This window comes from Lotus japonicus, chromosome 3 (assembly GCF_012489685.1).
Source record: "Lotus japonicus ecotype B-129 chromosome 3, LjGifu_v1.2".
NCBI lineage: Eukaryota > Viridiplantae > Streptophyta > Magnoliopsida > Fabales > Fabaceae > Lotus > Lotus japonicus.
In genome coordinates this window covers 71881769-71905599 of record NC_080043.1, presented here as the reverse complement: position 1 = coordinate 71905599, position 23831 = coordinate 71881769, and the positions used below count along the sequence as shown (strand labels likewise).

General features: G+C 37.1%; 1 protein-coding gene across 1 annotated transcript; it reads right to left on the bottom strand.

Moving 5' to 3' along the window:
• Window positions 1-15306: 15306 nt before the first annotated feature.
• LOC130745670 (D-3-phosphoglycerate dehydrogenase 2, chloroplastic-like) lies at window positions 15307-18988 on the bottom strand. Its single transcript, XM_057598031.1, has 5 exons — window positions 18188-18988; window positions 16925-17301; window positions 16694-16804; window positions 16506-16601; window positions 15307-16267 (listed from the first exon to the last, which is right to left on the bottom strand). Exons 1-5 carry the CDS (start codon window positions 18822-18824, stop codon window positions 15593-15595), a joined length of 1896 nt encoding a protein of 631 aa, XP_057454014.1. The 5' UTR covers window positions 18825-18988; the 3' UTR covers window positions 15307-15592.
• Between the last annotated feature and the right edge of the window lie 4843 nt (window positions 18989-23831).

Sequence of the window (23831 nt, the reverse complement as noted above, 5' to 3'; positions counted from 1 at the left end):
ATAAAACTAAGTGTGTTTACTATTAGCTTTTGAAGAAGCACTTATTTGTAAACCCAAAACCTTCAAACAGTTGTTTGATTTACCTTTAGGAGATCAAGGTTGTTCTAGAGAAGACTAAGAGAGTGAATCTTAGTGTTAGCTAAGTCAGTGTATTGTCAGTCACTTTGCAGGTGGCAAGTGCAGTTGTAACAAAACTCTGATTAGTGGATTGCCTTCATTCTAAGAAGGAAGAAATCACCTTAACGGGTGGACTGGATTAGCTTGAGGGATTTATCAAGTGAACCAGGATAAAATCATTTGCGTGCTTTCCTTATCTCTTATCTCTGCACTTTTATCATTGGTGATTGAAGAGATTTATTTAAATCTCAAGTGGGTTAAGTTTTTAGATATAAAACGCTATTCAAACCCCCTTTTTATCGTTTTTCATACCTTCAGCTAGTGTTGTAGCCGTTGTGAGACAAAATCCAACCGTTGCTCTAGCCGTTATGAAAGGAGATCAAACCGTTGATTCAAATGTCTTTGGTTTGTAGCTCCATTTAATGTGAGCTCAGAAGTAAGTCTATCCTTTAGCCAAAAAGATGATGTTTATCAGCTAGTAGGTGGTGATAGACTTGGGCTACTTTTCAGACATGAGACAATTGGGAAATATGATGTTGACGACTTGTACTTTTCCCTTGTTGGTCAACGTGCCTTTAGCTGAAGTAAACTAGTCTTCATGTGATCTAATTTGAATATAAGTCAATTGGTTGCCTTTTGATTTGAATGTTGGGCAACTGGTTACAATCGAACTTTAACTTTGACGCTCAAAATTTGTCTTCAATAATTCTGACTGATGACGTGGCATTGGACGATTAGAGACTTGGATCTTGAGTGAGAGTCAGATTGCCTCACAGAACTGTTTTGCAACTTCTGAAGCTTTTCTTTTTGATGATGGAACGTTGAAGCATATAACATTTTCTTGAGTTTCTCCTGAAATTCAAATGCTATATAGTGAGTTTAATTTCCAACGAAACTTCTTCTATAAAATTGTTTTGATCAAAATAAGATTTTAAAAACTTTATGATGCGTTTGAACTTAACACTTTATATGTTGGCCAATCATACCCTTTAATATGGGTTCAAGATTCTCGCACTTATAATATTGAGCGCTACTTATCTGTCGATAATTTTTCAAGTTCTTGGTTCCTTATTTCAACTTGTAAAGATATACACCCTCCGGTCACATATATAAGCAAAAAAGATATCTTAGGTTCATTCATTTATTGAATATATGTAATCATTAATAATGACTAGATACATTCATTAAATGAATGAACCTAAAATGTCTTTTTTACTTATATATGTGACTGGAGGGTGTAATCGATTGAGATCTCTTTGTATCAATCATCACAGGTACCTGAACCTCTTCAAGAGGTTTAAACAGTTTTTGTAATCTCTACACTTTTCATGATAATTTTCCTCATAACAATACCTTTTTCTTCTCTAAAATGTATCTTTGGAACCAAGTTTAGCATTGTCTTAGCCTAATAAGATTTCAATAGAGAATGACATTTGCAACATAAATAAATTTTAAAATCTCTTTCAGGTCAGAGAATGCATTCTTTTGAAGATTCACATTATTGTGCATGAGTATATATATGCATTCTACGCAAATTTTTAGAGCTGCTTAGTTTTTCTCTCCCCTTGATGCCGAGAAATAACTATAAGTAAGATATGCAATATCTTCTGGCAATAGCTCAAATTCTTAGCATAATCTCAAATTTCTTTTAATCTCATCTAAGTGTTGTCTGCTGGACAATGGAGAACATATAGTTCATATAAAAAGTTCTTAGATGAGAGATACTAGGTTCCTGACAATGAACCAATTCAATGGAGAGAATTATAATGACACATTGGCTTGATGCATATAGATTTAGCGACATCACATGTCCAAAAAAAATAAGGACATTTGTTCTCTTAATAATTGTCTAGCTATAAATAAGAAGCATTTAGCTAAATATCTTTGCTAGATCATTTTAAATATGAACATGTGCAACTCGACAATCAAAATCATGTCACATAACAACTTGATCAAGGTTGAAAATTTTACTCTATCAAGGTCGATGCATCGATAAATACCAGTGTTTGCAGAACCGGACCGGGCGGTCAAACCGGTTCGACCAGGACCTGGTGCTTAGAGCGGTTCGGTTCGTGTTGGTAACCGGGGGTCATGCAAACCGGTGGGAAACCGGTGGAATCGGCCAAGAACCGGTGAAACCGGTCAGAACCGGTCTAAACCGATCATGGAAGAATTGTCGTTTCTGCCTCCGATGACGTCGCGTCGGCCATTCTCCGGCGTGTCTTCATCCTCCGGTCAAACTCTCTCCAGTAATCTACCAAACAGATAACCCATCTGCTATTGAGGATAGAGTGAAGGAGATAGGGGAAGCATGCAAGGAGTAGAGCTTCTTCCAAATAATAAAGCATTGTGTGCCCCTCACTTTAAGGGAGAGATCGAGCAAGCCTCCATGCCCATGTGTTCTTTGTGCAAAATCTGAAAGAGAAGAAGCTTAGAAATGGGGCGGCGCTCAAACACTGGGGTGGAGGTTTTTTTTTTTGGTCAAAGTTGAATGAACTTTCATTAAAAACACGGGTCAAAGCCCAAGAACAAAGCTGAATTACAAAGCCTAAGAGATATGACAATATGCAAGTGGCTTCAACAGTAAGAGAAAAGAATAGTACAAGGGACAAGCATTAAAACAAAAAACAGAGGTTGCTCAGCTCCCAACTATATACAATAAGTGATGGGAATCTCTATACCAGAAAAAATAAAGTGGAGAGAATAGCTAGCAACCACTCAAAAATTCCTTCCTTGCTTGCAGTCAGCGACCAAAACCAAGGTTGGATCTAGATGAGGAAGAACCAGCTTCCTTAACAAACCAAGTCCCCAGTAATCTTCTCATCCCTTCATAAAACAGATTCATGGCAAACTGGATTAGCCAACACCAGTCATGTTTCCTTGATGCAAACTAGACCCTCTGATAATGTATTCCTGGGAGTGTTGCTTATCTCGCACCAGGGCACATCGGAGCTCTTGAGGTGGATTCCATAGCCACTGAGGCGGAAGAGAGCCATGGAGTGCTAGATTGGCAAGGACATGAGCACTTTGATTCCCAGTTCTACCTGTCCAAGTAAATCCCCAATTAGGAAAATCCTTTTTCCAGGTTAAGATATCTTCCACTATATTTTGAATTGCTCCCACTGTTTTCCTCCTTAAACAGGCTTCTATTAATGGAAGATTATCTGACTCAAATAAAATTTTCTCAATTTTCATGTTTGCCGTTGTAAGCGCCGATGCTCTGAGGGCTAAAGCCTCCGCCATAATTGGCTTGGAATTGAAGAATCGAGATGTTGAGCCAAGGGTAATGTCTCCTTTCTCATTTCTGAATATCATACTCCCCATAGCTTTGTTATTGTGTTTGTTGAGTCATGCATCTGTATTACACTTCTGGAAGCCTCAAGGGGGTCTCCTCCACTGGTAAGACTTCTTAGAGGGGAGATGGATCTCAGAAGTTTCCGGGGGTGTAATAACTTCAGGTCCTCCTTCATGATAGGCCAGATTAATTCTTTGAATGCATAAGGTTGGGTTTGGTTTTTGTCCATTGAAAACGAAAGCATTTCTCATCTTCCATATCTCCCACAAAGTGAATCCCAAATATCTGACAGTAGACTCTGTATCATCTCCTCGTTGAGCTAGGAGCTCAAATTTCCTTTCTAGCCATTGCCAAAAGCATATCCCTTCCACATCAGAGATATTAAATTGGAGAGCTCCTCCAAACCAAACTGGTCTTGTCCACTGGCAGAGGAAGAAACAAAGTTATGTCTTCCTCTCCTAATTCGCAAATGGGGCATATGTTATCCCTTCCACACCCTCTTCTTCTAAGGTTGCCTTTCAACGGAATAGCATTATGGCAAAGTTTCCATAGAAATTGTTTAATCTTGTTTGGGATTGATCCTTTCCAAATTGTTTTCCAGAGAGTATCAGTAGGATTTGAGGAGGAGGAAGTCCTTTGGGAAGGATGATTCTTGGCTTCCTTAGCTTGCCTATAGCCAGATTTTACTTCATAAACTCCAGAAGGTCTGTATGGCCATATAAGCTGGTCTTCCCCATCAGTGAGTCGAAAGGGGGTTTGAATGATTTTTCCTACCTCAGTACTCGGTAGCAGTTGGCAGATTCTCTGAACGTTCCAGGAGTGGTTTTCTTTGTTTATAAGTTCTCCCACTTTGGTTCCTATTGGTCCTCCTTGAACCAGAGTATTAGCTGAGACCCACTTATGCCCAGAAATGTCCACTGTGTTGCCATTACCAATGTTCCATTGACCATGCTCTAGGATCAGATTTCTGCCATGGAGAATACTAGTCCAGACCCAAGAATTTTTCCTTTTCTATTTAGCTTGTAGAAAATCACAAGTTGGAAAATAAAGACCTTTCAGAGTTTGCACCCATATAGCTTGAGGATTGTGTAGGATTCTCCATGCCTGTTTTCCTAGTAAGGCATGGTTCATACTTTCAAGGTCTTTGAAGCCCATACCCCCTTCGTTTTTCCTGAAAGTTAGGAGCTCCCACTTCTTCCAATGTATCCCTCGCTGTTTTTTCCCCTTCCACCAAAACTGGGCAACTTTTGAACAGATCTGACAGCAAAAGGTCTTTGGGAATTTTAGAATAGACATAGCGAAAGTAGGTATAGCCTGAAGGACAGATTTGATTAGAACCTCTTTCCCTGCCTGATTTAAGAGGTTGTCACTCCATCTTTGTATCTTATTCAGTATCTTCTCTTTAATCCACTGTAAAGACTTCACTTTAGATCTCCCCCACTCTGCGGGCATGCCAAGGTACATTGGAAGAAGTGGGAATGTTAAGACATGGGCCACATTTTGATACATGGGCCACGTTTCAATGGTCTCATGACATCCAGCCAACAATAACACGCACGCATACTGTTGGTTTTTTTTAGCCTTCATTTTCATTATTTGCTCAAGGACCAAGGTTAACATTCAAGTTCCACTAAGCATTCGTGAAAGAAAAAAATTATTACCTCTTCCAACTCTTTTAAACCTTTTGGGATTTTATTAAATTTACAATAATGTCAATTCATGATCATAATATGATAATAACCACCAGCATCAGTGATTCCCCTGCTCTGTCAGCACGTTTTTAGTTAGTTGTTTTCGTTTGTTTTTCCATTCCCATTGTAACAAAAAAAAAATATGATAATAATAATACATGTTTACATTTAAAATATATTATTTAATTACAACCGGTTCAACCACGGTTCAATTACGGTTGAACCTCTGAACCTCAAATCGGTACCTAGACCGGTTCAATGACCGGTCCGGTTCTGCAAACATTGATAAATACTGAATATGTGTACATGTATCACATCAAATATATTCAAGAATAATAGAGAATTCCCCTTATTTTTGCCACAATTTTAATTTTTTGCTTTGAGAACAACATCTGAGAAATAGACTTTTGCATCAGAAAACTCGGGATGGTCTAACCGGTCATATGCCAATCATAATCACTTCTTCCATATGAAGAACTTCGCTAATCAAAATAATGCTTCAATATTTCAAATAATATTTTCTCGCATTTTGAATCCTTCGGGGATTTTCACACTTTTACATTTTTATCTTCATACTTTGAAATGACTGATTGGGAAATAGAAGAGCTCAAAGTATGAGAGTCTCTAAATTACACTTGAATTCTTAATGTTCTCCCCCTCAAGTGTGAGCTACCACTTACCACCACATTACCATGCGATTTCATAGCCTCTTATAGAGTTACCGTACAATATCAATATATCATATATCATTACATGTCCTTCACAGACAATGAGTCATTCTTTAATAAACAAATACAACTTTTTATTATGTTAGATGAAATATTTACTTTTGAAAATATTTTAATCATAATAATATATGCAAAATCGTATCCCAACTCAAAAAATGAAGTTGGAAATTAGTGTATCCATGTCATGTTGAGAAATTAGTAAAGAAAGAGAGGAGAAGAGAGGAGTATGAGGTAGAGAGGGAAGCAAGAGTTAGAGAATACTAGGAATGGGGATAAGTTGCTTGATGCAACCTCCTCTATATTTATAGCATTAGCCAATGGGTCAAGTATAGAGTACATGAGTTTGGTTCAATGGTCATCCTCTTCATAACAATAATTATATTGAGTACAATATTAATAAATAATTAACTGTATTAATTTCAAGAGGTTGGTCAAGCCCTCATCTATTCTTTCAGTGTGAGGTAAATGTAAGTTTTTTTTTTGAAACCGTGGTGAATGTAAGTATTTTTAAGTTTGGCAGCTTTTGTCACTATTGTTTGTTTGGTTAAAATTGAAAATTTACAGTGAAAATTTGAAGCTATGAACAGTATGCACAACAGGGAGGCATCAACTAATGTTGCATGAACCACGATGGTCTCATTCAACCCACCCTTCAACTTAAAAGAATAAAAATAAGTGGCTAATATATGGGTGGTGGAAGCCATGGTACTGAGTTACGGGCTATGAATGCTTGCCTTTAATAGTTGTAAACGACATAAACATATATACAGCATCAGGTCATCAGGGTGACTATTTAATCTTTATACTATAGATTCGTATGAAGTTGAGGAACAAACCACGGCACCACCCAGTCCCCCTGGCCTCCGCCCCTGTAAATAGCTGAGATTCATAGTTGTTTAATCGACGGTTCATCACTAAACGGTGTGAATGAAAAAAATTTGTTTGGATATGTTTAATCATTTAATGTGAACTTATAATCTAGAGTCTCGAGGGATTATTTTAATTGTCGCTGGATATGATGTGACAAAAAAATATGGAAATAAGCTTTTTAGGTAGTTTTTAGGTTCCAAAATTGATTATGAGAAAAAATTAAATTGATCGAAACTTACTATCACAAAAGTTTCTCCCGAAAATTATCAATATGCACTTAGCTAGAATCAACATACCCCAAAAGAAAAGGGCTCTTGGATGGAAAGTTACATGGTTTGCCGCTGTGTGAAGACTTTTGTATTCAAGTAGTGTAGTTTTGTAGCAAAATTACAGCTTTGGGGTACTTTTTCTTTTATTTATCATTATGGTATAAATTGTCACTGTCAATGGCGATTCCACTTTATTTTATTTTTATTTTTTAAAGAATCGCCAATGCTTTTGGTGTTTTTTTTAACAATCGCCAACCATGTTGGCTTATTTATTTTTTAAAATCAGAAATTAAAATGATAGTTAATCAATTGACACTCACACACTTTTGTGCTATTTCTCTTAAATTAAATTATGTAATGTATATTGTTTATATTTAAATATTGGTTCAAACAATTATGGTCATAGTACTGCAGAAATGAGTTCTTTTATAAGTAAATGTTAGTTGTTAGTAATGTTAGTAAATTAGTCATCGAGTTCTTTTATAAGTAAATGTTAGTTGTTAGTAATGTTAGTAAATTAGTCATCTTTAGGGTTCGAACCCTGGGCCCTTCACCATTCATCTCACTTAATTCTTATGTCTCATAATTTTTACCACTTGAGTTAACCCTCGAAAACGCTATAAAAGTGAGTAAGGCACAAAAGTGTTTGTAAGTATCAATTGATTAAATACAATTTTAGTTGCTAATTTAAATATATATATATATATATATATAAGCCAATTGGCGATTTGTTTTTAAAAAAAGTAATAAAACGCATGTTGGCAATTGTTTAAAAAAATAAGAAAAACACTGACAATGTTGGCATTGATAGTGATATCTACACCAGAATGATAAATAAAAAAAAGTATCCCAAAATTGTAATTTTGCTACAAAACTACACTACTTGTACAGGGGTGGAAATAAGCCAGGCGGCCCAACAGGGGCTTGTGGCTTGGCTCGTCAGAGGCTTGCCTTGGCTTGACTCATTTATTAAAAAAGCTGGGCTTAGGCTTTTTAAAAGGCTTAATTAACTAAAAAGGTCAAGTCCAAGCTATTATAAAAGTCTATTTAGCTTGATGGGTCGGCTTGTTTATCTATTATTTTTATTAATATTATAAATAAATATAATATTAATAATATAGTATATTGTTTTTTTAAACTGATGTTTACTTTACTGTGTATAAAACATAAAACCCTAAGTCTCTAACATAGATTAGAAGTCTTTCAGAATTTTAGCATAGCACATGAGGCACAGCAACAGTAGACAAGCACCCATGTCGGCGGCCTCAATCACCCACCACTGTGGCGCCCAAAGTCTGCCTGTTCTCCACAATCGTGAGTCACGACCACCACCGTTTTAGATAAATAGGCTTTTAAGTAGGCTTGTAGGTCAAGCCAAGCTTTATGATAAGCCAAGTCAAGCCTTAAAATTTGGCTTGTTGACAGGCCACAAGCCAGGCTTGGGCCATGAAAACACAATGCATGCCAGGCTTAGGCCACGCAAAGCTTGGATTGGCTTGGCTTATTTCCAACCCTTACAAAAGTCCTGTGTGGAGTATTTGGTTGCTAAAAAATCTGTCGTATTCATTGGAGTTGTTCCCTGGGTAGAATCTGTTGTGGACGTGATCAAGATGAGATTGTGGCTGTGGTTGAAGGCCAAGGTAAAGGAGTTCAAAGCGACTTTCTATGAGTGGGTAAGTGATCCGTGTCATTGTCTCAGCTGGTGCACACAGCAGAGGAAACCGTAGCAGCAGTTGAGGGATGGGTATCGTTAGTTAGATACATAGGGATAAATAGCTTAAGTGGTGGTGTTGTTTTTTATATATAGAAAAGTAGCAGAAGAGAAAATTGAACGATATAAAACTTCTGATATGAGGTAGCAAAAGCATAATCCTTTATTGAATCACAAAGTTAAATTTAAATACATCTTGAAAATAACTGATAAGAGATAACCTCCTTAATTCTAGCTAAATTCTAGGGACTGTTACTTATAATTAAAAACAAAACAGAAACTGATCTCTCCACTAGCAGCTAGTAGAAGACATTTTATTTGACTCATTCAAACTGAACTAAACTATCTAAGCAGCAGCCAAGGCACGTGTTTAATTTCTCAACACTCCTCCTTGCCTTGGAGGTTGCAGATGCTCAAACTGAATCTCAAAGCTTCAAATCTAGCCTTTGGAAGGGCCTTTGTCAAGATATCAGCATTCTGATTTTCAGTCTTGCAATACAACACCTTGATTTCTCCTTCTCTTTGCATCTCCCTTAAGAAGAAGAACTTGATCTTGAAATGCTTAGTCTTCCCATGGAAAACAGGATTGTTTGAAATTGATATTGCAGCTTGATTGTCAATAAAAATTTGTGTTGGCTCACTTTGCTCCATGTGTAAATCAGAAAATATTTTTCTTAGCCAAATGGCTTGATTCACAACAGCTGTAGCTGCTACATATTCTGCCTCAACTGTACTTTGAGCCACTACATTTTGCTTCCTTGAACACCATGAAAACACACCTGAGCCAAGACTAAAAAATTAACCTGTTGTACTTTTCAAGTCATCAATTGAACCACCCCAATCACTGTCAGAAAATCCATGAAATAGAAAACTCTGAAAGTGAGTGTACTTAATGCCATAGTCTGCAATCCCCTTAACATATCTTAGAATTTTTTTGGCAGCTTGGAGATGTAATTCACTAGCACAGTGCATAAATCTTGACAACACACTCACTGAAAACATCATGTTGGGTCTAGTTGCAGTCAGATACATCAGACAACCAATTAGGCTTCTGAATTTCTGCTCATCTACCTTATTAGCTCCATCATCTTTGCTGAATTTTTCCTTTTGATTCATTGGAGTGGTAGTGCTACTGCAATTCTCCATGCAAAACTTTTTGAGTATTTCTCTAGCATATTTTTTTGGCATATGAAAACAGCATCTTGATCTTGCTTTACCTCCAGACCCAAAAAGAAAGACATCAAACCAAGGTCTGTCATTTCAAATACTTGGAGAATTTCAGCTTTAAACTCCAAGATTAACTTCTCCTTATTCCCTGTTACAAGCAGATCATCAACATAGACAGAAACTATGATTACATTAGCATCCATCAGTTTCACATACAAAGTGGCATCACTGGGACTTTTGACAAATTCGAGTTTTTGAAGATAATCATCGATTCTGTTGTACCAAGCCCTTGGGGCTTGTTTAAGACCATGCAAGGCCTTTTTTTAGTTCGTAGACCTTCTCCTCATGTCCCTTGACATGAAATCCTTCTGGATGCTCCACAAATATCTCCTCCTGCAAATAACCATTTAAGAAAGCAGATTTCACATCTAAATGGTAAACTTTCCAACCTTTCTGTGCAGCCAAAGCTAGGAGCATTCTAATTGTATCGAGGCGAGCAACCGGAGCAAACGTTTCTGAAAAATCAACTCTGAACACTTGAGCATAACCCTTCACAACCAATCTTGCCTTGTATTTATTTATAGAACCATCTGCATTTAGCTTAGTTCTATAAACTCATTTGACTCCTATAGGTTGCTTGTGTTGAGGTCTATCCACTAGCACCCAAGTGTCATTTTTTTCAATCATATTTAGCTCCTCCTTCATTGCATCTATCCATTTTTTGTTCTTCTCAGCTTCAATAAATTCTGCAGGTTCCAAGACACCTACATTACTCCTTTCATAAATTTCATGTAAAGGTCTTGTACCTCTGACATGAAAGTCATCTATATCATCATCAATGATCTGTGGAATTTCTGAAATTTGCTTCTCCATTGGCTCCTCCCAGCTCCATTGTTTGTTCTCCATGAATTTGACATCTCGGCTCACAAGAATTTTCCCATTTTGAGGTTGAAAAATTCTGTACGCTTTTGATGTGCTACTATATCCAATGAAAACTCCAGAATCTGCCTTCTTATCGAGCTTGTCTCTTTTAACCTGTGGCACGAAAGAGAAACAAAGACAACCGAAAACTTTAAATTTATGGAAATCTGGTTTGTAACCAAACCAAGCTTCAAATGGAGTTTTCCTCTGAAAAACTCTTGTAGGCAGCCTATTCAGCAAGAAGACAGCAGTATTTGCAGCCTCTGCCCATAATTTCTTTGGCAGCCCTTTTTCATGTAGAAGACACCTTGTCATTTCCATAATGCTTCTATTCTTTCTTTCACTAACTACATTCTGTTGCGGAGTATAAGGTGCCGTAAGTTGGTGCACAATACCGGCTTCTTCACGAAACTTGTCGAAAGTATTATTTTTATATTTTGTCCCATTGTCTGACCTTAGTGTCCGCAACCTGCAATTACTTTGATTTTCCACCAGTGCTTTATATTTCCAAAATATATCGGCAACCTCAGCCTTGAATTTGAAGAAATAAATCCAACAAAACCTGGTATAATCATCAATAAATGTAATATAATAGATATTACCATTTAAAGATGGTGTTCTCTGAGGTCCTCCAACATCTGTATGCACAAGCTGCAATTTTTGCGTTGCTCTCCATATTGTTTGCGGAAACGGTGTTCTGACTTGCTTGCCATATTGACAAGCTACACAATCATCAAGTTTGTCTTCAAGTCGTGGTACACCTTTCACCAAAGCATGTTTCTGCATGTATTGAAGTCCAGCAAGATGGAAATGTCCGAGCCTTTTGTGCCATAATTCGATGTTGTTGCAGGTGCTTGAAAAAGTTATTTGCTCTTCCTCCATCAGATTTAAAGCATAAGTTCTAGCCCTCATTTTCACTTTAAATAGATCATTACCTTTGGCATCCTGAATCAGACACCATTTTCCTTCAAATATAACTTTGAAGCCATTGTCAGCCATCTGTGCAACACTAAGTAAATTCTGGTCAATGTTAGGCACATATAAGACATCAGAAATATATTTTAAACATGCTACGCTTTCAATAGCAACCGTTCCTTTTCCTTTGGCTGGGATAAAAACATGATTTCCAACTTTTACTTTGGAAGTGAAGGTTTTGTCAAGCTCTTTTTAAAAAGAGTTTCACCAGGAGTCATATGATTTGAGCAGGCACTGTCTATTAACCACAAATCACTAGAACTGTTGCTTGTGGCAAAGCATGTTGTTGCAAAGAGTTGCTCATCTTCTTGTTGCTCCATGGAAACTTTTGCCTCCGTTGAAGACTTGCAAATACGCTCTACATGTCCAAGATTGCCACACTTTCTGCACATGATGTCAGACCTCCACCAACATCTGCTTGGAGAATGGTTTGTCTTTTTGCAATATGTGCAAGGTGGAAAAGACTCATTCTGTTGTATGTTGGAACTTCCAGATTTGTTGTACTGTTTCCTTTTGTTATACTTCTCATCTCTTCCTCCTTGCGAGTTGTTTGCTAGAAAAGCATCCTCTACTGCCACCTCTTGTCTCATCATTCTTCTTTGTTCTTGTGCTGGTAGGGCATGTAAAACTTCTGCCAAGGTGATCTGTGACAGATCCTTTGTGTTCTCCAAAGATGCTATAGAGGCTTCATATTTTTCAGGCATTGTTAAAAGAATTTTTTGCACAATTCTTGAATCTGGAAATTCTGTGCCAAGTAATCTTACCTTGTTGGCAATGCCAAGCAATTTGTCAGTATATTGTTTGGCTGTCTCAGACTCATTCATTCTTTGTAGGTCGAACTCACGTATTAAGTTCAACACTTACATGCTTCGTATTCGGGCATCTCTTGCATACTCTTCCTTTAGATAATTCCATATTTCACTTGCTGTTTGGAGGGTCATGATTCTGGTGAAAATCGTTCTTAAGACACCAGCAAACAAGCAAGCCTTTGCCTTCTTGATTTTTCTTTCCTTGTGATTTTTCATCTGGGCCACGGTGGGATTGTTTGGCAACGGAGCAATTTCATAATCTTCTTCCACGGCTTCCCAGAGGTCTAAAGCCTCCAAGTAGGATTCCATTCTCACAGCCCAAAGGTCATAGTTCTCCCCATCAAAGATAGGAAGAGCTACATGTGAAAAACTTGATTCGACATCCATGGCACAGGTCTCGTAAGAAGTAGTTCTAGATACCAATTGTTGTTTTTGATATATAGAAAAGTAGCAGAAGAAAAAATTGAACGGTATAAAACTTCTGATATGAGACAGCAAAAGCATAATCCTTTATTGAATCACAAACTTGAATTTAAATACATCTTGAAAATAACTGATAAGAGATAACCTCCTTAATTCTAGCTAAATTCTAGGGACTGTTACTTATAATTAAAAACAAAACAGAAACTGATATCTCCACTAACAGCTAGTAGAAGATATTTTATTTGACTCATTCAAACTGAACTAAACTATCTAAGCAGCCGCCAAGGCACGTGTTTAATTTCTCAACAGGTGGTTGCTGGTTTAAAGTTCTGGTACGCTGAGATTTTATTTGGGTAAATGGTCACATTGGTCCCTAAATGTTCCCACCGACTTCAAAATCGTCCCTGGAAGAATTTTATTAGGCTCGCGGTCCCCAAATGTGGCAAAAATTTGTCATATTAGTCCTTGACGTTAAAAACCTCTAACGGGCGTTAATCCAATTATTAAAATTCAACATTATCTTTCTAAGTTTCTTTCACTTTAGTCCCTTTCTTCTTTCTTTCATCATCTTCATCCCCCTTCTTCCATCATCTTCACAAAAAACTCCTCCCCTTCTTCATCAACCCATTATGAAACAAAAATAATAAAAAATCAAATAGAATTAAAAACCCAGAACCTTCTATCATCCTCTCTTCTTCTTCATCATCCATCTTCTTCTTCATCATAACAACTCTCAAACTCTCACACAAAATTATTTAAATCCATAAATCAATAAAAATCCTCAAGCTCTCTCCTTAAAATCTCCCAGATCTGACCTTCAACACCATAACATATATATATAAGGGGTGTATCTCATGAGAAAGGTAATTTTATTCTCCACTGTGTAATTGAAACACGGATACATCATATGTTATATTGATTTCTCTGTTTCTCTCAACAGACAAAAATATGCTTTTTCCTCAAAAAGACCCATAATCAAAGAAAGTTTCTCTTTAATCTTTATACTTGCCTTAAAGCCTAAGCACAAATGGTGATGGGACCCAGGACACAAGAATGAAAGAAATTGAGAAAAAGTAGCTGCACAACTAGTTAGTCGATTAAGAGTAGTAAGAGAATTGATTATGTCTGTGATTAGTTTAAAAAGTAGAAAGAGGTAGAAGAGGATTTATTCTGAAGTGCTGTAGTTGGAGAACTGACCACTAGCTTGGTTTTACAACGGGAATTCTTTGTTTAAGTGAAAACCCTTGGAAGGAGAATTTTCTTTCTTTCTTCTCTCTTTTTTTTTTCCTGTTTGCCATTCAATTATCATCATTGAAGCACTTGTAATTTCTCTCTTCTCTTTTTTCTCAGCCATCTCTGCAATCTCAGATTCTGATTTTGGGTCCATAACAGAGACACACGCGTGCCGGAAAATTTGCAAAAGTAAATAGAAAATTTGCAGACCTGGAGGTAGTAGATATGGCAGATCCAGGTTTCAATCTTATGGTGGTGAGGGTCAGATCTGGGAGATTTTAAGGAGAGAGTTTGAAGATTTTTATTGATTTATGGATTTAAATAATTTTGTGTGAGAGTTTGAGAGTTGTTATGATGAAGAAGAAGATGGATGATGAAGAAGAAGAGAGGATGATAGAAGGTTCTGGGTTTTTAATTCTATTTGATTTTTTATTATTTTTGTTTCATAATGGGTTGATGAAGAAGGGGAGGAGTTTTTAGTGAAGATGATGGAAGAAGAGGGATGAAGATGATGAAAGAAAGAAGAAAGGGACTAAAGTGAAATAAACTTAGAAAGATAATGTTGACTTTTATTAATTGGATTAACGTCCGTTAGAGGTTTTTAACGTCAGGGACTAATATGACTGATTTTTGCCACATTTGGGGACCGCGAGCCTAATAAAATTCTTCCAGGGACGATTTTGAAGTCGGTGGGAACATTTAGGGACCAATATGACTATTTACCCGATTTTATTTTAAAGCTCAAATGTGTTGTGGGCTTGTAGTTTCTTATATATTATTCATGTAACTAACTAGTAAAACACTTGTGTTCATGGGTTGAAGCAGCATCCTTGTGCTTCTTTTAATAAACTCTTTGGCTTTTCCAAAATTAAATGCATACCCCAAAAGCTTCCCTCCGTGATGAAATATTTGTTTGTCTACTAGCTAGTTATGCAATATAAACAGACAATTAAAAAGTTTCTTTCAATTTCATGTTGGATTGTGTGTCAACCTCCCTTTGCACAAGTGGAAACGAAGACCAATCACACCCTAAACCCTGACCAAAGACAAACAACAGTTTGTGTATGCGGCAAATGTATGAAGCTATAAATCAAAAGTTGAAACCATGATAATGCTATATATGGCAAAACTTGGTGCAGAGAAGACGACAGGGGAGGTGAATAATGCTAGCTGTTTATGTCTGCAGCTAGTTTTATTCTCAATCATCCATTACATCCACTATAACCTTAAATTTCCTCTAGTAGTCCACTACAAACCTCTGGTAAAACTCATCTGAAACGCGCAACAAAACTAAGGTTTGTTTTTCAATCAATAGCTATCTTAAACTTAATTACTTTCCCAAACTCACAGGTACTTCAAATCCATATAGATAAAAAATATCAACTATAGCTTGAGAAATACGAACTCTTCAATAGCAGGCACAGCTCCAATAGTCTCAAGAGCCTCCTTGCCTGGTTCTTCATCCACACCAATAGCCATAATAGCTTTCTTCCCACGAGATGTCCTTCCCACACTCATAAAGCTCACATTGACGTTTCGTTCACCCAGTATGTTTCCAACACTGCCAATCATCCCAGGCTGATCCACCTGTCGGCACAAGATCAGGTTCCCTTCTAAGCTCACATCAACACCAAAGGATCCCACACATGTCAGGTGGGGCACACCAAACTTCACTTTCCCTTCAATGCTGATCTGACCGCTCTCCGATATGGCGCTGGCGAATTTGGAATCCACATTGAATACCTGTACCTGGATTGAATCAACAGGTAGCTCTGGAGATGAATCAGCAACAACCACTTTTTCCTCGCTTATGCGAAGCCCTTTCTGCTTGGCAACGAAATCAGCATTCACAAGGTTCACAATTGTGTTTGATATTGGTTCAATGATGCCTTTCGTGATCATCGCTCGTAGGAGTCTGGTGTCGAGGTCGTCCGGTCCCCTAGCTGATCCGTAAACCACCTTCACAGATGTGATTCCACTTCCTCCGGATACCAACTGCACAGCTAACTTGCCCAGTTTCTCAGCTAGCAACACATATGGAGCCAGCTCCAACAGAACCTGATCACAAGAGCCAACTATTAGCATGTTCGAGGATCAACTTCTCTATCATCAGAATCAATTCTGAAGTACACATACTACTCATCGAAGCTGGCCCCCAGAATTGATTTTGGATTCAAGATCAAAATCAATTAAGAAGGGTTTTCAAATAAGCACTATGTTTAATTTGCCTCCATAATATAGCAATATATAACAAGTCATGGGTAGTACTTTATTGGAATGTCACAATGCTATTTACCTCAGGAGCAACCATAGGAGCATTGACTGCAGTTGCTGAAAGTTCCCCCTTTAAGGCTCCAACCACAGCCTCTGCTATTTCAATAGCTACACCTTCCTGGTGAGTCAAAATTGGTCAAGGAAACTTGATCAGACGATGGTGTGAGCTAAAGAACAGAATTGAAAGCAGGACCCAAAAGAAAAACAAACCTGTGCCTCTTTGGTGCTAGCTCCAAGATGCGGCGTAACGGTGACATTCTCGTGTTGAACTAACTTGCTATCTTTAGATGGAGGCTCCTCAGTAAACACGTCAAGAGCAGCCTGCAACACACACAATAGTAACAAAGATATAGAGATTTGAGGCACATATTCAGTGGCATACCCAACATTGCAGTTCAAGCACTTGTTGACAATTGAAAAAGAAAAGAAAAATTGCAGCACCTGAGCAACAATTCCACTATCAAGTGCTTTTACTAATGCATCTTCATCAATAACTCCTCCTCTAGCAACATTGACAATGCGAACTCCCTTCTTCATCTTTGCAAAAGTCTCATCATTGAAGACTTTATTAGTAGCTGGAGTAAGTGGCATGTGAAGGGAGATGAAATCAGCAGTGGAGATGGCTTGATCAAATGACACCAGCTCCACACCGATTGCACGGGCTCTATCAGCTGGAGCATAAGGATCATGAGCAATCACATTCATCCCAAGCCCCTTTGCACGCCTCGCCACTTCAGATCCAACTTTTCCAAACCCCATCACCGCTAATGTCTTCCCAACCATAGAAACTCCCACATACTTGCTTCTCAGCCATTTTCCTGCAAAATTGGATCTTTGTCAGCAAGATCTAAACCTCCACAAAAAACCAAAGGAGGGTAACCATTAAAGGAAACTTTTATCCACAAAGAACATATCAATAAATTACTCCACACTATCTACCCCTAACCAAACAGCAAAATAAATAGATGAAGCTAACATAAAAAAAAAATGAAAAAACACATTTTTGTCTAAAAACCATCAACTTCTCTCCAAATTAAATCCGATCATTTCAAGTAAAATCTTGCTATCAAGTTAGGGTGTGTTTGCAAAACATCATGGATCAACCAATAAATTGAGAAAAAGCACATTCAGCTACAATCAGCCAAATTCTTCATTTAGCTTCTAACTCCTTGGAATTCGTGAAACTTGTGAAAAAACAGAAAATGAATTCTATGATTAGGAAATCCCAACATTCATGTGGTACCTGAATTTGAGCCGTCCAATCTTGATCAGACAACTCAAATTTCAAGACATGCCTATTGCCCAATCTTGATGAAAAATATGAGTTGACCGATCTTTAATCATACAGTCCAGATATCGTGAACACCTGAATATAGAGTATACGCAAATAACCCAAATCTGAAAAACACTTTCACCTTCAATCCAAACATTGAATTAATTATTACTCCAGAAATCTATGCTTTTTCCACCCCCAATGAGCAAGGTGAAGCGTGTGCCCATACTCTATAGTAATAAATATAACAATTATTTCTGTAAGTGTTAAATTCTTCATAGCCATGAATAGATCCGCAAATAAAACACCATATATGAAGCTAAAACCAACGATGATAAAAAGCTTCTGTAACTAACTTCTGGATTTCAAAATTGATTCTGACAAAAAACAAGCTGATCCAGACATGAAAAAAGTTGAGGTTTCAAACTTACCAGCTTTGAGGGCAGCATCAGCCTGTGCAACATTCCGGGCCATGGCGGCGAGAAGAGCGATCCCATGCTCCGCCGCAGCAATAGTATTCGCCGTCGGCGCATTGACAACAAGGCAACCAAACTCAGTAGCAGCTTGCAGATCCACATTGTCAATACCCACACCAGCTCTCCCCACAACCTTCAACCTCCCTTTAGAAGCTTCAAACACCTCCCTCGTCACCTTGGTGCCACTCCTCACGATCAGAGCATCGCAGGACGAGATCTTCTTGCAGAGCTCCTCCGGCGAGAGGTCGTAGGAACATTCCACGTGACCGAACTCGCGCAGCACCTGAATCCCCGCATCGCCGAGCTTCTCGGAGACGAGGATGGTGGGCTTCAGGCTCAGGTTTCCGACATCGTTGGAGCTTGAGCTTGAAACAGAGGTTTGTGTTTGGTCAACTGTTTTCAAAACAGCGTTGACCACCGTGGAACGTTGTTGAGAGTGGCGGGAGGTGGTGGTGGAAGCGTGAGAGAGCTTGGGGAAGGTGGTGGAGCTGAGGAATGAGATGTTAGAGGATTTGGACGTGGATGATTCTGAAGAGGAAGAAGAGGAGAAGGTGGAGGGGAAGATGGGTTTGGTGCAAGCAGAGGAAGCCATGTTGGTTGATCTCTCTCTTCTTCCTTTGTTTGTTCAAAATGGTGAAAATGGTTGTGATTGTTTCACACAATTTTTGCAATCCCAAGAGACATTACTATCTTGGTTATATACAAATACAATCCAACAATGAAGGAGGAAAAGGGAGGTTTTTCTTTTTCTTTGGTAAATGGTTTGGTGGTGGATTTTTCTTTTGCTAATTTTTTGAAAGAATACAGGATTCTTTTTCTACAAAAAAAGAAATAAAACAGGGGTGGGTAGGTGGCATTCAGAAGCAAAAAGAATTCTACCTCCAATTTTGGACATAGAAAAATCAATTGAGTAAAAATGAGTTGGAGAAATGAGTGTGTAAAAGGGTGTGTAAATGTCTAAAAATTGCAATATAAGTGTCTCTTTGAGACTATGATCCTTCATTTAAGAATCTTGTGTTTTCTCAATTTTTATGTTTATCTCTTTCATATAAACATTTATATGGTCTCACCTACTTAACATACTTGAATAAATGAGAATTCTCAGGTACCCTTATTTAATAGCAGTTTTCTTATTAATCATTTTATGTTTGAAAATATTTTTACTTTATTCTATACAAATAATATTATTTTTTAAAACTTATATCGACATAAACAAAGTAGAGAAAGGTGATTTCTTTTTTGATGTTAAGAGAAAGGTGAGCTTTGTGCTAGAGCTGGAATGTGGTACTAATAATTAAAAAGTTAGGTTAAGGTCTTTGTCATTTCCATTCTATTTGTGAATTACTCAATCTATTCATTGTCTAATCTAGCTAAATTAAACTACCAAATTAGCCAGAACAGTGCATCTGAATTGGCTCTCCCTCTACAAAGATGGTATTCCATTCATTACAAATTAGTAAGAGGTCCTACATTCGGGTCGCTCTCATTGAAAAAAGTAGATGCATTCATAAATCAGTGGAGTGAAATCAACTCATTTAGTGTCTCTCTCATTGTTTAGGAAACGAATGGATTTTAGTCAATATTTTTCTGCATTATTATATTGTACTATTGACGGGATGCTTATATTTTAAGTTTTTTATGTTGATGCTAAACAATAATTGATGCCGCATACACGTGCAAAATAGGTAAAGAAAGGAGTGTAAGTAGGACCACCAACTTAGCATAGCAAGTAGCAACCCAAATCTTACTGAAATATCTTTTTTTCATAATTGTTATTTTTTTTTTAATTTCCCACTTTGTCGTTTCTTAGAAAAGATTCTCATGTTCTTTGTATGGTTTATGGTTCTATCTACTGTTTATGCTTGGAAGAGTTCCTCTTTCACCAAATACAATTTTGAAGACAAGAACTTCTTCTCTAGAATTGATTATCGGCTTCAGAATTAACCTAAAAGTTATTCTCTCCATTCTAAAATATTAAGTTGTTTATAGTTATGCACAAGTATTAAAACAACCATTTGATAAATATTTTGATTGAAATATTTCTATTTAAAGTTTAGTTATGTTAAGGAAAAAAAATTGAGATTATTAGTTAAATGCATGATAAAAGTTTTGGTAAGTGAAAATTAAAGGTGATAGGTAAGAAATATATTATTAAATAAGGGCATAGAATGAAAAAAAAAAAAAAAAAGAGAAAAATGTTTTGAGTTTACAAAATAACTTATATTTTAATCAGGGTCGTCTTGTGTGCAAAGCAAATTAGGCACCAGCCTAAGGCCCCGTAAAAAAAGAAATTAGGCCCAAATTTTGTTTTTATTATTACTAATATTAACAAATTTTAACTGATCAAAATATAATAATTTAAAATCACTATCTTCCTTAAAAATTAGTCAATCAATATCATCTTTTAAAAATTAATCAATATCATAACTAATGTCATTTAAAGTATTTTATTTATCCCAAAAAAAAGAAGTAAATCTCTATTAACCCATCTCAATTCTCTAACTAACGTCTCTCACTCTCCAGACTTCAGCTTTCACATTTTTTTCATCTCCTCATCTTCTGTTCATAAAAAAAAAAAAAAATCTTCTTCTCCTTCCCTTTGAAACCTATTGTCTATTGATCAAACTTTGTCTCTGCGGCTCAACCTCTTTGGATTTGACATCATTTGGATTCTGAAAACCGCATACATCCTGCCGTCCCGCGTATGGAGCCTTTCATCGTCAATTCTCCATCTCGGTGGATTGGTGGAATGATTGATTTCACAGGCACGACTCTGAGTACGCAACAATATAACACGCTGCACCTTTGCGCCTGACACAACATCTAAACAACAAAATCTTTATCTGGTTTCAATTTCAGGTTCTATCATTTTGTTCATCGTCATCATTTTCTATATTTATTTTAGAGTTTAGACTATTTAGTTTATTTAGATTTCTTTAATATTTAGTTAATTTTTTTATTTTGATTATTTACATAAGGAAATGCCAAATAGAAAGTATGAATCTAGTTATGAAAAATTGAAAAAAAAAAAAACGAAAAGTTGAAAAGGGGTCCTTTAACATTTTCGCCTAAGGCCGCAAAATGTCTGTACACGGCCCTGATTTTAATACATACTATAACTGCTAAAACATCTTATATTTTGAAACATCTGATATTACAAAATATTTCAATGAAGAGATGAGTGTAGAGCATACTATATATCCTTAAGAGCTATTTTCCCTATATCTTAAGAGTATATTTCATTATAACAAGAATAAGGTTTTCATTAAGGAAGATAACAAATTTAAAAAGACATAACTGCTAAATATCACCGGACAGTCTTTAATAATACAGTACAATAATGACTTTGCACACAATTTTCAGAAAGGAAGAGTAGGCTTATGGGATCAATCCATGAGTCAGGGGCCAATCTCTACTCATGGAGATAGAGGAACCCTGTGATCTAGGGTTAGGTTTCGAGAAAGGTTGTGAAGTGGTGTACTTGATGGTCACAAAGTCAATTAGTTCTGATGTGTTCTGAACACTTGTTAGGGTACGATTCACTAGGCTTTTGGCATTCATAGGCCAGGTTTTCATGTTAGCTTTTCAGCCCTACTATAAGAACACTTGAATTCTATTTGTACCTTGGGCCTCTCTTTTGAATTGAGCTATTAGGTTCTTCTGACAAAAAAGGGTGAAGGGCCACTTTCGTCCCTAAAGTTACAGGCGTCGGGCATTTTAGTCCATATTCTATTGAAATGTCGCTCGTGGTCCCTAAAGTTGCAGACAATCACGTTAGTCCCTTGACATTTTAGTCCATATTCTATTGAAACGTCGTCCATGATTGACGTTTTGCAACTTCAGGGATCACGAGCGATATTTCAATAGAATAGGGACTAAAATGTTCGACACCTATAACTTTAGGGACGAAAGTGACCATTCACTCGGAAAAAAAAGTACTTTTAGCTGGAAGATTTAAGTTAACTTATAAGCTTAATTGTATATTTAGTCCCTGAAGTAACACGATTGTGCAAAAGTGATCCCTCTTGTTTAAAACGTGCAAAAGTCAATGTCCCAAATCTTTTTTCCGTGAGCGTTTTTAGTCCTTCCGTCTATTTCTGTCAGTTGACTAACAGAATTTGCTGATATGGCACTCATTAATTGACATGGCAACTTATGTGGCCCTTCCATGTAGATAAATAATTAATAAAACATACATTTATAAAACAAATAAATTTTAAAAATAAAAAAATAAATTAAACCCATAATTCATTTCTTCGTCATCATCAACTTCACCACCCCAACCAGACCGTGCAACCACCCTCAACCCCACACACCGTGCAACCACCCTCAGCCCATAACTCACTCACCCCCTTCCACTGTATCACTCCATAAACCCAAGGTGAGAGGAGAGATGAGAGATCAGAGAGAAAGAAAGAACCTCATCACCAACAAAGATCAAAACCATAACCTCAAATCATGATCAAAAAATGGAAGATGAAAGGTGAAAGACAAATCACAACGCTGATTCGGCCTCCATCGTCACCAAACCCCACCATCACTGTATCCTCATCGCATCGTTGTCGCCAAACCCCACCGTCACCGTATTTCTCTCTTGAATCGGTTCCACCTTGCCCTCTCCCACCCAATTCCCCCCTCTGTCGCCAACCTCCCACTGTCTGATTCCTCTGTCCAGTCAACAACCCAGTTCTGCAACCCTTCCCCTTCGTGGCATTAATTTTTGCTCTCATTAACCAGATCTACAACGCGGTCGAAATACAGAGAGATGGATGGAGGTTGTGATCGGTGAGAGGGAAATAGATCAAGGAGAAGATGGCGGTGGTGGGAGGGAAGAAGAAACCTGATGGAAGTTTTTTCCACCTGAAAATTGTTCTTTGAAAGTGTTGAGACATCCAGAGAAAAGATCAGCAGAGGATTCATATATGCAAACGAGGAACATGAGTGTAAGGAAAACAAGGTTGTAAATGTCTGGGAAGTTGGAAGTGGAATCGAGTTTGGGGAATTTGATTAAGGGGGTGGTGTTTTTGTTGGAGCCATAGTGGGGATTGGGGATTCTGCCACAATGGTGAAAGAGAGGTTAGGGGAGAGGCAATATGTTTCAATGGTGAGATTGAGTGATGATTTTCATTTTTTAGTTGGATTAGATAAGATGGACTCATTCAACTATTTGAGTTGTTGTTTTTTATTTTGTTAAATCAAGGTTTGTTGAAATTATCTAATAGACAAATGCACTCGATATACTATGCATAATGTTATATTCACACCTCATTTTAGTGGAAAAAAATGATGGAGAGAATAGAGATAAAGAGAAAATACAGAGAAAATATGATGTAAAAACAAAATTAACTAAAAATTGAGTGAAATTTTTTTAAGTGTGAATGAATGGACATTTTTTTTTTTAATTTCTCTTGCTAAACAATCATTGATTTTTTTTAAACCACAAGTGTTTCGTGAAATTACCTAATCTCCAAGAGATTGTTTAAATAACCCATATGGATTACTAATCCACAACTTAATGAACCATTAAGATTTTTTATAAATAAATTAATAAATAAAATATAGAAATTCTAACTCACTTATTTTTACTATGATTGAACGA

Bases quoted from the DNA above. Each gene is read 5' to 3' on its own strand.
- LOC130745670 (XM_057598031.1), bottom strand. From the start codon at position 18,824: ATGGCTTCCTCTGCTTGCACCAAACCCATCTTCCCCTCCACCTTCTCC. The intron at 17,302-18,187 runs GTAAGTTTGAAA...CCAATTTTGCAG, and splicing joins TGATGCTGCCCTCAAAGCTG to GAAAATGGCTGAGAAGCAAG. The intron at 16,268-16,505 runs GTAAATAGCATT...TCTTGTGATCAG, and splicing joins CTCCTATGGTTGCTCCTGAG to GTTCTGTTGGAGCTGGCTCC.